This window comes from Delphinus delphis, chromosome 12 (genome assembly GCF_949987515.2).
Source record: "Delphinus delphis chromosome 12, mDelDel1.2, whole genome shotgun sequence".
Taxonomy (NCBI): Eukaryota; Metazoa; Chordata; class Mammalia; order Artiodactyla; family Delphinidae; genus Delphinus; species Delphinus delphis.
The window spans coordinates 53,282,049-53,296,461 of record NC_082694.2 but is presented as its reverse complement, the minus strand read 5'-3'; the positions used below and the strand labels follow the sequence as shown (position 1 = coordinate 53,296,461).

The following is a 14,413-nucleotide window of genomic DNA, read 5'->3' as shown; positions in this document are numbered from 1 at the left end:
ATCTCTCCCTTACCCCCTTCCTCTCTCATTCTCTCCTGTGCACGCACACACACAAAGTGAAAGTAAGATTCACTTAAGAAAAAGACAAACACTTTATTCATGGAGAGTAGAAGTGTGGAAGTAGGACTTCACTTTACAATCCATGTCTGTCCGAATTGTTGAAGTTCTTTTCAAAAAGTAGATATGATTTTTATAATTAAATAAGTTTTTAGAAATAGAATAAAAAATTTAAAAGACAATACAGGAGGATCTTTATAACCTTGGATATAAAGGAAATTCTTTAAAAAGAAAAAGAAGCAATTATCTAAAAAGAAAAGATTAACAAAATTGAAAAGATTAATAAATTAACTATGATAAAACTAAGACCTTCTATTTACCAAAAGACAGCATAAGGAAAGTGAAAAGAGGGCTTCCCTGGTGGGGCAGCAGTTGAGAGTCCGCCTGCCGATGCAGGAGACACGGGTTCATGCCCCGGTCTGGGAAGATCCCACATGCCGCGGAGCGGCTGGGCCCGTGAGCCATGGCCACTGAGCCTGCGCGTCCGGAGCCTGTGCTCCGCAACGGGAGAGGCCACAACAGTGAGAGGCCCGCGTACCGCAAATAAATAAATAAAAGAAAGTGAAAAGAGAAGTTACAAGCTGGGAGAAAAGATTTGTAGCACATGTAACTGAGCAAGAATATCTAAAAAATACTTATAAATTAATAAGAAAAAGTGAAACACCACAATAGAAAAATGAGCAAAAGAGTAGAACAGGCACTTCATTAAAAGAGGAAATCTGAATGGCTAAGCAGGAGGTATACTGGGATTTGTTTTATTAGAATTATTTACTCTTTATATGCTGTAATATTCTTTTGTATCATCATTACTTAATGAAACAATTTTTTTAACCTAGGTTTTCAAATTAAAAAAAGAAAGAAACAGGAGCGACCTCTTTATTAAGTAAAGCTGGTACCTTTCACATTGGGCTTAATGTAAGAGAGCAGATTGAGGTCCCCTGGATTCTCAAGCAGTGTCCTGGCTGCTCCTTCTAATCCCAGCTGCTTTGCTCTCTGGGCTTTGGTGCCCTTGCTCCCAGTTTTATATGGTGCTGACTAGGAAAAAAAGTCAGAAAACATACCAAATTATTCAGTTTTAAAAAGCAAAAGTTAAAATTAGGACACAAAATTAGAGGACATGTGAGAATGCTAAAGACATCCTCTTCTCAATCCTTTCCTCTTCCTTCAAAGATTAATGCTAACAGAGAATACAAGTTGTACGAAAACAGTTGTTTCTTATCAGACTCTTTATACTTTTCTACATGCTTACAGTTAGCTATCTGCTTGGATTCACTCATCACACAAACTCAGTGCTTGGACTGCCAGGACTGCAAGTCCTCAACTCAAGCAAGCTCCTCTAAAAGATGTCCTCACACAATGCTTCTACTTCTTAGTCCACATTCACTCCTCAACCCACTGCCCCCTGGCTTCTCTTTCCACACACCTTGCTGCAAGTGGTATCACAAAGATCCACAATGATCCTCTAATTACCAAATATACATTTTTCAGTCCTTATCTTGCCAAAACTCCCTGCTATATTTAATTACTTAACCATTGATCATTACCTCCTTCTATGACTCTCTTCCTTAATCTTTTATGGGTATCATCATCTCCTGATTCTCTTCATACTTCTCTGACTATTCTTTCCATGTCTCCTTCTTAGGCTCTCCCTTCCTCCACCCATGCTTCAAAAGTTAGTGTTCCTCAATGTCTATCCTGACCTGCTTACCCCATGATCTCTCCTTGAGTGAAATCTTCCATTTTCATGGTTCCAAATACCAATTACATGCTGCAGACACTCACATCTATGCCTCCAGCTCAGCACACTCTCCCTTAAGCTTACGCTTCTGTTACCTACTCTCCTTTTTCCCCACTCAACTGGGAATTCCTTGAAGACAAGGACTATGTATTAGTCATCTTTGTATTGGGTTGGCCAAAAAGTGCCTTTGGTTTTTAAGTAAAAATAAAAGACATTTTTCATTTTCACCAAGAACTTTATTAAACAACGTATTCACCCTTTTGTTCCACTACCTTCTGCCATTTTTCAGGCAACTTCATAATTCCATCTTCCCAAAACTTTTTATCTTTTTGAGCAAAGAACAGTTCCAGGTGCCTTTCACAGTCTTCCAGGGAATTGAAATTTTTTCCATTAAGAGAATTTTGTGAAGACCGAAATAAATGGAAATCCGAAGGTGCAATGTCTGGCGAATACGGCAGATGAATCAGAACTTCCCAGCCAAACTGTAACAGTTTTTGCCTGGTCATCAAAGAAACATGCGGTCTTGCATTGTCCTGATGAAAGATTATGCATTTTCTGTTGACTAATTCCAGACGCTTTTTGTCGAGTGCTGCTTTCAGTTGGTCTAATTGGGAGCATTACTTGTTGGAATTAATCATTTGATTTTCCAGAAGGAGCTCATAATAGAGGACTCTCTTCCAATCCCACCATATATACATCACCTTCTTTGGATGAAGACAAGCCTTTGGTGTGGTTGGTGGTGGTTCATTTCACTTGCCCCACAATCTCTTCCGTTCCACATTGTTGGACAGTATCCACTTTTCATTGCCCGTCACAATTTGTTTTAAAAACAGAATGTTTTCATTACGTTTAAGTAGAGAATCGCATGTGGAAGTGTGGTCAAGAAGGTTTCTTTCGCTTAACTTATGTGGAACCCAAACATCAAAGCAATTAACATAACGAAGGTGGTGCAAATGATTTTCAACGCTTGATTTGGATATTTTGAGTATGTCAGCTATCTCCCGCGTGGTATAATGTTGGCTGTTCTCAATGAATGCCTCGATTTGATCGCTATCAACTTCAACTGGTCTACCCTACTGTGGAGCATTGTTCAGTGAGAACTTTCTAGCTCGAAACTTCGCAAACCACTTTTGACACGTTTGATCAGTTAGAGCACCTTCTCCATATGCTGCACAAATCTTTTTTTCCACAAATCTCTTTTTGCATTTCAGTTGCATTTTTACCTTTCTTGAAATAATAAAGCATAATATGCTGAAAATGTTGCTTTTTCCCTTCATCTTTAATATTAAAATGGCTACACAAAAATTCACCAGTTTTGATAAGTCCTTTTTTTAAATGCACGCTGATATGACAGCTGTCACATACAATCTAACAAAATTGTTTTGAATGAAGTTAAAGACAACTAAGTGCTACTAGAGCCATATTATGGGAAAAAACGATCGAACCTTTTGGCCCACCCAATAAACCCAAGTGCCTATCACAAAAAAGTGCTTAATAGATATTTACTGAATAAAGAATATTTTATTGAATTAAATAATGATGGTGGCTGATGACTTTAGCTTTTTATTTCAAGCTCTTTAACTATAAGACCCAAATCATAATATACTGAGGTAAGTATTACATTAAAAGATAAAAAGGATTCCTTACCACGTGTTCTAGTTCTTCAAAAGTTTTACAGTTCAGCAAGGCTTTTAACAAGCACTCAGACATCTTCCCCTCCTTCTTAATTTTTTGGATTGTGTTATAAGTCTTCTTTGCAACAGCCCTGAAAATAGAAACTTTTATAATATACAAGACCTATATGTTAAAACTTTCTTTTTGAAGCTATATCAAACTTACAGAAAAGTTGTAAGTAAGGTAAAAAGAACTTTTCCCCCGCTCTGAACCATTTGAGAATAAGTTACCATCATCCCCAAGTACTTTAGTATGTATTTTCTATAAACAAGAATCTTCTCCTATAACCATCAAAAGCAGGTGATTAAAATTGATATTAACATTGATATAATACTGATATATTCTAACCCTCAGATCTCATTTAAGTTTCACCAATTGTTCCTATATATGTCCTTGATAGTGAATTCAGCTAAGAATGGGTTTTATGTAATTGCTAGCTGTCTACAGTCTCCTTCAAGCTGAAACAGTATTTCAGTTTCTCCTTGATTTTCAAAACCTTGATACTTTAGAATGTATTATTATTACAGCCTTTCATCCTATTTCATTACCTGTTACGATTTATAATTTCTGCCTAATAATGGTATTGCTAAAATGATGGGCAAAAGTTAGAGAGATGATAATATAAATGACTAAAAATGACTGATGGAAAAGAAAACTAAATCTACTTATGAAAAAAAAGAAAGGCAGAAGATTATAAGTTAATGAGGAAGAATATGCAGTCCTTAGATCACACCTCTGTGTCTTCTACATTCCTGGTAGCCCAAGACTGTTTTCAGAGGCTGAAGCCTACCAGGGTCATTTCGACAAAAGGCCAATGACCTACTGGCTTGCATATGAGGGAGAGGAAAGACATCTTTAGAGAAAATTCAGACGTTTCTTACTATCCATAATCATAATCTTTTTTTTTTTTGCGGTACGCGGGCCCCTCACTGTTGTGGCCTCTCCCGTTGCGGAGCACAGGCTCCGGCCGCGCAGGCTCAGCGGCCATGGCTCACGGCCCTAGCCGCTCCGCGGCATGTGGGATCCTCCCAGACCGGGGCACGAACCCGCGTCCCCTGCATCGGCAGGCGGACTCTCAACCACTGCGCCATCAGGGAAGCCCCATAATCATTTTTTGATTCACTTTTTTAAGTGACCCTCAGTAAGAAATATTTTTACCTTGCAACCCAGTATATACACATATATAATTTCATATTTAATAAACAGTTAATAAACATGATAGTTTCATGAAATAATATTTACCTTTACCACAGAAACTGCACTCATATTTTCTATTCTCTATTTCATTTTTGTTAAAGTGGTAATAACCTACCAAATTAGTTTCACTACTCATTTATGAGTAGCAATTAATAGGGTAAAAACCAATGCTCTAGTTATAGAAAAAGCTGAGCTCAAGAAAAGTAGAGACCATACCTCATTACCAAAAAGAAATCTCTGTACGATATAAAAAGATCTTCTAAGTCCTAGTCAATGCCACCACTTACTTGGAGAAATAGTCCTCTACTAATATTTAATGTATTCCTCTATTAATAGATACCCAGAGAATGAACTCTGTTGCAGCTAAAGTGTGTTTTTAGAGAAAAAGAAAATAATAATGTTAATCTTGACATAAAGCTCCTATTTGTCCCCCACCCAATCAAAAACTGGTAGAATACCTTTAATTTTTTTAAGTAAACTATTCTTGATTGTTTGTGACACTTTCCCCAATTTCAGATCCCAAACCCTTAAGATTTTCTTCATTACTTTGCCTTCAACCAAACAGAAAGCTTATTTCCGAATTTGCAAATTGCTGGACTTCTAGATGTGGCCTGTAGATGATTTTGTTTGACCTCAAAATTTTTTTACATAAAAATTCAGATTATCAGTTTTTCAAAAATAGGAAGATACAGCAATCTGGGTAGAGAACCCCACATGTTATAATCTGATGGAGATGAGTAGCAGCTGCCCCTCTTAGACAGGACTTGTGATCTCCAGTTTGCGTCCCTTTGTGCTTGATTATACTAGCCTGGCCCTGGGTGATCTGAATCTGAAACCACTTGAATAACTAGTCATTTATTTTTCTGGGTTGGCTAATTGATTTTGCCTCTTGATGAAATATAACTTTCCACATATTAGCATTTAAATCTTCCTGGCACTAAAAGAAATTCAACAAAAGGGGTAAAAATGTTAGTGAGAGGCAAGTTCCTCCAAAATCACAGAGGCTTATTAGGCTCATTCTAAAAATAACCCTTAGTGCTTTTAAAATGGCTTCATGGTAAGATTATATCCAATATAAATCATATCCTTGTTGAAGAACACACATAGCAACAACACAGCCCTTGGCATGTAGGAGACATGCAAAAAATAAATGAATGGTAAAGACTGTTTTAATAAACTCTACTGAATACAGTTAGTTTTATAGCCTTTATATGCTTATTTCTGAGTTATTACAATAAATCCAGAGGAATAATTTTTTAAAGAGTGCTTTCCATTCTATAACCATACAAAACTCACAATCCACTAACATTAAATTACCATGCCCTATAAAAGAATAGAAAAAGGAAATATACATATTTCCTACCAAACTCTATATAGCCAAAGAACTCTCCATTTAGGGACTTCACAGTATTAACAGGACAGTTTTATGTAAGCTATTGAAGACTTAGACTAAAATGTATTTTTTTGAGTTACCTGCTGGTAGTTCTAATTTTTCCATTATGCAAAATCATTTCTATGAGAGAAGATGACATTCAAACTCATAGGCACAGACTCTTAATAATGCAAACCACCTTTTGCAGATACATGCCCAAGCTATGCATGAACACACCAGCAGAGGGACTCTGCACACCCCTAAATAAGTAAAATGGAGCTGGCTTCCTCTGTCAGAAGGGGACTATATCCAGATTACAATAAATCAAGAAAACAAAATATTGGAACTGTCAAAATATACTATCACTCACTTCCTCACTGTTTCGCCTCATTGGCTCACACACCCTCTTTCCCCTTACACAAAGCTCATCCCTTCCCAGGTTTCTTACCGTAGCTCCTCTAGAGTTTGTTGAACTTCTCTCAAGGAATCAGCATCAAGGTTATTAATAAGCTCTTTTCGATAACGTATAATGAAGGGAATTGTGTTATCATCATTAAAGAGACGAATAACGTTGGCACAAACCCAAAGTTCAATATCAGTTCTCTCAGATAAAACCTGTAAATTAATATTTAATGATTTAAAACTCTGAAAATTAAACATCTGTATTATAACATATGGTTTAAAATACAGCAATTAAATAATGTTCTCCAGCCACTTAGAAACAAACTGCTGTGGTTTTAAAAAAAGAAGAAAAGGAAATTGTATGAAATATATATATATACTGACAATCACGGAATAGTCATTTCACTCATTCTATAAAATCCAATCGAAACCACTCTGTATTGCCCGAACTCTACAGGGCTCAAATGAGATATGCATTTTTCATCTCTCAGATTGGCACCAAAGAAGGAGATGGTAACTCACTGTGCTGGCATAAGTGATGGGAAAAGGCACTTTCAACTATTGCTAGTGAGAAAGTACAATGGTAAACCTCTGGAAGAAGAACAGTTTGGCAATATCTATCAAAATTTACAATGCATAAACTCTATGACCCACCAGTTACACTTCTGGAAATTTGTTCTGATATATTCATACCTCTGGAAAATGACATTATTTACAGTGATATTTTTTGAAGAATTTTTTCCAGTATGGTAGAAGTCAGCAAAAAATAGTCTACAATGGGGAATTGATAAATTATGATATGCCCGTGGAGCAGAATACCACTCAACTTACTCTTATATGAACGGATATGGAATGAATTACAAGAACTTGGAACATGGCTTATTTTGGGGAAAGGTAACTGGTTAGCTTAGAACTAGGGCAGGAAGATCTTTCTATATCTTTGGAATCTTGTATCATTCCCATATACTACATATTCAAAATAATTATTTTTTAAAAAACAAGTCTACAGGTTTCAGCAAAAATGTACATGTAAGCAGAAAAGTTTAGAGAAGTCAGCCTGGAGAAAAGAAAGAATAAAATGCAATTCCAGTAACTGTTCAGTAACTGTTCTCAAAACCTAAGCCGATTTTTTTTTTTTTTTTTTTTCTCGGTACGTGGGCCTCTCACTGTTGTGGCCTCTCCCGTTGCGGAGCACAGGCTCCGGACGTGCAGGCTCAGCGGCCATGGCTCACGGGCCCAGCCGCTCCGCGGCATGCGGGATCCTCCCGGACCCGGGCAGGAACCCGCGTCCTCTGCATCGGCAGGCGGACTCTCAACCACTGCGCCACCATGGAAGGCCCCATGCCGATTTTTTAAAGTAAAGCATGAGAGGCATAAGCTTTATTATTATTTCAATCTTGATGCTCAAGATATGCCAAAAATGTAAGAAAAAATTCAAAAATTATTAAAGCATTAACATGGTCAACTGCTTAACAAAATCAAGTCAATATATAAAATACACTGAATTTCAAAACTACAGATGAAATAAATGGCTGAGCTCCAGAGACTATTAAGGATACCCTCATTCCTCTGTGCACTGTATATCCGAAGGCCTACATCTTAGCACCCATTCTCAGAATGCCAGCTTTACGTCTCCAGCCCTACCTCTCTTCTGCATGAGCTCTGGACTCATTTAGCCAGCTACCTGACCTACCTCTTGAAATCCTATTAGGTATCTCAAACTTTGCATTCGCAAAAGTGATCTCCCTCTCAAACTTCTTCCTCTTCCAGTTTTCCCCTTATTATGTCCATTCAAATTACCAGTTCAGGCCTGAAAACTAAGAGTCTTCAACTCTTTTGACTCCTTTAACTCTTAAATCTACTCTATCATAAGAATCAATCAACTCTAGTGGGAAAATATTTCTTTAGTCTATTACTGCTCTTCATTTCTGCCCTATAGCCCAGTCTAGTTCAAGCCAGGATTACTGCAACTGCCTTTTACTATTCTTCTTGCATCCATAGCAATCTCATCTATGTCAATTTCCATAAAACAACAAGAATTATCTTTCCAAAATCTATATTGGATCATGTCACCTGACTAGTCAAAACCTTTCAATGATTTCCCATAGCATTTAGAATCCAAAGTCCTTACCATGACCCAAAAAACATGGGCCTCCCTCTCCAACCTCATCTTATCCAGTCTTCCCCTCATTAGAAGCCAGCCCCAATGGGCTGCTCCTAGAACAATGTTCACTTCCTAGAACAAGCTCAGTTGCTTCCCTCTTCAGAGGCCTTCATGAGGCTGCGCCATCATGCAGAAATGCTCCTCTTGCTTGATATCATCCCTGACCCCTACGTCATGTTCATTAGTATTTTCTCTCTCATCCTGTACCTCTTCCTGTTTCCTATTCCAGTTAACATTATCTCCTACCACAGAAACCTTTGGGGATACTGTGGTTATCTCCCCCAACAATACCTCCCCATTATGTAGCAGCTTTGTGGCTGAAGAACACTTGACCTCAACTCCACCTCTACAGCATTTTGTTCAGTAACCAGTTGTTTTAGAATTACAACAGCCAGAGTTTGGACAGAGAGATGAGTCCAGTCAGCAGAAAGCTCAAGATCTGGCTTAGAACTCTGGACCCTGATACAATTTCTTCCTCGGGAGAAATATGGTTTATACAAGTAGAATCTTGAAGTTGGATGGCAGTGCAAAGAGAATTGTGGAGAGACTATTGCAGTGCACTTAGGTAACTTTCCTGTTACCTAAATCAGTAAATCTCCTTTATTGCTTAAGCTAGTTCAAGATAGGTTTTCTCTTATTGCAACCAAAAGCATTCTAATCAATGTCCTCAGTTTCACTGTGTGTTCTCTATCTCGCTCTTCTAATCTGTCACCAAGGAAGCAAACTGAACTTCTAAAATGTCTGTTCTTTCCCCTCAAGCTCCCTTTCTATTATCTTCTGTTATCTAAACCACAGAGCATTTTTTTTTCTCTATGCATTCCACCCAACCTTTCTGCATTACTACTGATTATACTTCTAAGACACATTTATAATAAGTCCCTTATTTTTTTCCTCTTTTTCTTCTTTTGAACATAAGCTTCAATGACTCTTTCCCAACTACTAGTAAAAGTCCAACCATTGTAGCATAGTTTTAAAATCCTTTCCCAAGCTTGCTCCCAAATTTCACTGTCCTCACGGAATAAACGATCTAGAACGGAAGATAAAACATTAATATAAATAAGTACAAATAAAACAGAATACACCAGGGAATAAGTGGTATAACATCTTCAGAGAAGAGAACCATCTCCCTGGTGTAATCAAGGAAGGCTTGCTGCAGGGGCAGCATTTCAGCTGGCCCTTGAAAGGCCAGATTCTGAAAGATGGACATAAGACACAAAAATGACAAAAATGCTCATTATTTTGGAACTGAGTGATTGTTAGAACCCACGGGCTCCCACTATCCTAAACTAGTTCAGTGACTGTTAACTAAAAGGGGCCCAAGACAGCTAAGACTCCAGACCCACATCTGAAGTGTACCAGGTCCTGACAAATCCAGAAGCATCATATGTGTTGAGAGTGTATACTGCTGCTTATGAAAATTTGCTTCTTGAAATTAAGGATAATAAAACTACATACAAGCAGTCACAACTTTGGGGCCTCCAAATCATCCAATTTCTTCTGTCTTAATTTAGTCAAACATTTATTTTAGCTCATATTATATGCCAATAACCATACTAAGCCAGTAATAAAATGTAAAAAGCCAAGTCCCTCTTGCCAAGAAGCTTATAAGCTAGAAAGAAGAAAGACACTCAAGTAGACAGTTAAAATACAGTGTGATCTGTACTCTGACAGAAGCATATACAGGCTCTTTGAGAGCACGTGGGAGGAAGAAACATCTACCTCTGCAGAAATTGAAAAGTAACAAGGGAATGAAGGTATCTCAGGCAGCCAAATGAGGGCAGGAATTCTAGGAAGAGAGAAGAGCATATCAAAAGCCACTGATGAGGAACCACTGCACATTTAAAAAAATTCCTATGTTCAGTAATGCTAAAATGTACAAGGTGTATTGAGATGAGTGAGAAATGGAAAAAGGGATGGAGCTAGATGGTGAATTCTAAAAAAAGTTTGAACTTTATCCTATACTTAATATCAAGCCACTCAATGACTGATCTGCTCATTACTTGATTTCAGCTGTTGAGTCAACCCCCGACCCTGTAAACTCCCTTGACATTTTATGAGTCAATGAGATTTGGGGACTAGAGTAGTGGTTCACAACATGTGATTCCCAAACCAGCAGCATAAGCATAATCAGGAAACTTGTTAGAACTGTAACTTCTTGAGCCCCACCCCAGATCAACTGAATCAGAACCTCTAGGGTGGGGCCCAGCATCTGTGTTTTAGACAGATGAGGCAAACGCCAAAGAAACAGCTAAGCGTTAAAAGTAGAGATCAAACTTTAGGGATGGGCAGGGAACGACTAAAATTTTTACTTTTAAACTACTACTTATTTCAACTATTACACTTATTACTTTAATAATTTTTATAGTTAACTGGTGAATAGGAATGAGGGTAAAGTAAAAAGGAAGGCAGTCTCGATATTTTTTTCACCTCTAAGACTTAAATAGACAGACACTTTTTGTGACTGTTGTTGTTTTAAGCTAATACCTGTACAGGGCTTATTATGCTCTACACACTTTTACATATTCAATATTAACTCATTTTACAGATACAAAAACTGAGACCCAAAGAAGTTAAGTAAATAGCCCAAAGTCCCACAAGCTATATTTCCTTTTCAGAAATTTGTGTGCAAAGCAAGATGATTTTCTTCAGCCACAAGTATCAATACAAATTAATCAAATCGCCTTACTTTTCCTCCTGAATCCAACTGCGATGAGACACGGTGCCTTCATACTGTCCTCTACTGTCTAAAACCTCCAACAAAATGGCCTTCTCCCCAAGTGGCATGAGAATTTCCTCCTTCAAAATCTATATTCCCATTTCCTCAGTTAAAAAAGGAAACTGCTGGGTATCAACAGCTAAACTATTGCCTTAATCATACAGGCAGCATTTTAAAAGAACTAGCATCTAAATTAAATGACACTCAAATGAGCAGATTGACAGATAATTTTTTATTTAAAATCAAACCAGCAACTGGACACCTCCCTTCTAAAACAGTTTTGATTACTGCTGTTCTCTTTTCCCTTACCTGTTCATTTTATTATACCACTTATTTTACCACACACACAAGCTTCCTTAAAGACTGCAAAAGGAAAAACTATGCTGTTAGAAGTCAGAAGAGTGGTTTTAGGCAAGGGGATGGAGGACTGAAAAAGTGTATGAAGGGATTGTAGGGGGCTGGTAATGTTCTGTTTCTTGATCTGAAAGCTTGTTACAATGGTTACAATTTTTATTTATTTATTTATTTTTGTGTGTGTGGTACGCAGGCCTCTCACTGCTGTGGCCTTTCCCATTGCAGAGCACAGGCTCCGGACGCGCAGGCTCAGTGGCCATGGCTCACGGGCCTAGCCGCTCCGCAGCATGTGGGATCCTCCCGGACCCGGGCACGAACCCATGTCCCCTGCATTGGCAGGCGGACTCTCAACCACTGCGCCACCAGGGAAGCCCTTTGGTTACAATTTTGAACATTCATGAGTTGCATATTTAAGTACAATTTTATATATATATATGCATATATGTATACATATATTTCAGAAAGTTGTTTTTAAGCCCATAATAAATACGAGCTAAATTATAAAAATAAAAAGGGCCAATACAATTTCTTTTCCTTAATCCCTCCTGGAACACACAGGTTGACCTAACGGATGGTGCATGCTTAGGTGTAGAAGTGCAACGAGAAAGCCAACTCAGAGACACCTGCCTCCTTCCTGTCCCTCTTCCTTCCCCTATACTTTCATCCCATGCTCTTCTTCACCTATATAATCCCACATCATCTTCTTGCAAGAATGGGGAAAATGGCTAATAAAGGGGTTTTTGCTTGCTTTTCTTCCCTAATTTAGCAAACATTACTAAGATATTCTATATGGCTACTCCACGCCCACCCCCCTCAAAATAAAGACACTACATAACAACAGTCACCACTTGGGAGCATTTAATTTTCTCAAAAACTGCTTGTAGCTAGTCACCTCTTAAAATTCTTACAAAGGTTATGGTACTCACAATATATTTGTGTAATGATAAAATATACTTTAACAAAAACTAGTTTCTAATGGCAACCACACATGTGTGGCTTGGGGGAAGGGCTGAAGTAGGTTGTTTCTCAAGGAGTCTGGTGATCGCCAAACCTGATTAGGAAATAGACACAAAGTGTGTTTCTACGTAAAGTCTACAAATAAATTAAGTATTGACAATGTAGTTTTCCCTCCCCAAACAAGACAGTGATATTCCTGAAAAAGCTGTGGACTTTTCAGAAATGAGAAACACACCTTGAAGAGAAAAAACATTTAGAGGATCGAAGTGTCATGGTGGGTAGGGTCCATGGGGAACAGCACACAAAATGAAGCAAATATAAATGACATTTCCCTCATGTTCAATTAGTAATAATAATTCCTATACAATTAATTTCCATTGACTATTTCTTACTAACTAGGAACTTGTTACGACTTCCCCAAAGAACTTGGACATACATTTCATTTTGTGACAGATAAAATGCATACCACAGGCATTTCACTGACTCTGGTCCTCACTCAAATGTTCAAAGCCTTCCTGATTGTCTGACTTGGCATTGCTGACCCTCGCTCTTCTCAGCCCCTTTCCCCCTAACACCTGCCACTATTGTAAAACATGTTTGGAAGCAGGAATACAGTGCTAAGATAGAATGATTCTCTCTCCTGCTTATAGAGAATAAAAAGTATAGGACAGGAAGTCCACATACACTAAAAGACTTGTCTGTAAAAGTAACTCAAGGTTAGACAAGGATGACTGAATCTGGGTAAATTTTTTAAAAACCCAAACATGTAAATCACACCTAAAGTTCCCCAGGCAATTTCCCTAAACCGATCTAGAAAATGCTGAGCGTACTAGTTGTCCTCAGGGTGCTCAGCGAGGGCGGCAGCTGAGGCACCCGCTTCTCCCAACTCACAAGCAAGGAGTGCCACATTCTGAGTATAGGCTTGTTTGAGCCGTCAAAATCACTTTCAGTAAGGAGGAGGAGAAAAAATGCTTGGAATTGAACAGAAAGACAAGCACACCCATATTACCCAAATAGTATGGCCAAAGGCCATAAAAATAGTTCTAGGACCTGAAAACTTGCTTCCATTTGATATTCAAACAACACAACCATGGACACTGCTGCTACCGATTTACAAATGAAGCTTTTACTCCTGGCTGCTCTTCTTCTGCGACTCACCCTCTGGCAGTTGAGAACCTGTTCTCTCTGTACACTTCTCCCTCTTCACAAGCTAAAACTAATGGTAAATGAATTGTGGAGCTGTCATCTTCCACCTTCAATGAAGAAGCGGGGAAATCTGGTCTGTTGAGAGGAAATAACAACTCAGACAAACAGAGAAGGGGCAAAACTGGGTGATCATGAAACCTCTGAAAGAGAGAAAACTGAGAAAATGACTTCCTCGAGTCCTCAGTTTTCCAATTTTTGGTTCAAGGCCTTTAGGAGACTCGATCACACTTTGTCCCTTGCATCTCTGAAAGGACCCTGGTCCTTGGTAATAAACTCTTTTCTGCTTAAGCTCATTAGAAGCAGGTTTCTATTACTTGTAACCAAGAGACAGCTGGCAAAGGTAGCGTCATTTTCATCTCTTTCTCTGTTACACAGATTAGGAGATAGGGGTGTGAAGCAAAGTTTCATAAAATAAGTAGCCCTTGACTTCCTTTTGTAAAATTTATTTCCACAGTTCAAGCGATTTCCTGGGCTTTGAAAGCTTCCTCTCTCCCTCCCTCCCTCCCTCCCTCCTGCTCAGGGTCAGCTACTAAAGGTAGATCTATGTCAGAGGTAAGCTTAAAAGTAAAGGAGAAG

The 14,413-nt window shown here is 38.4% G+C and overlaps 1 protein-coding gene across 2 annotated transcripts in view; it reads right to left on the bottom strand.

Annotated features, from left to right (window-relative positions):
* Positions 1-14,413, bottom strand: part of SRBD1 (S1 RNA binding domain 1) — a 231,216-nt gene that overhangs the window by 202,754 nt on the left and 14,049 nt on the right. For both annotated transcript variants that reach the window (XM_060026693.1, XM_060026692.1), the window contains exons 5-7: positions 6,487-6,653; positions 3,443-3,560; positions 954-1,092 (exon numbers count right to left, since the gene is read on the bottom strand). In XM_060026693.1, coding sequence (XP_059882676.1) covers positions 954-1,092; positions 3,443-3,560; positions 6,487-6,653 — 424 coding nt within the window. The remainder of the gene's footprint in view (positions 1-953; positions 1,093-3,442; positions 3,561-6,486; positions 6,654-14,413) is intronic.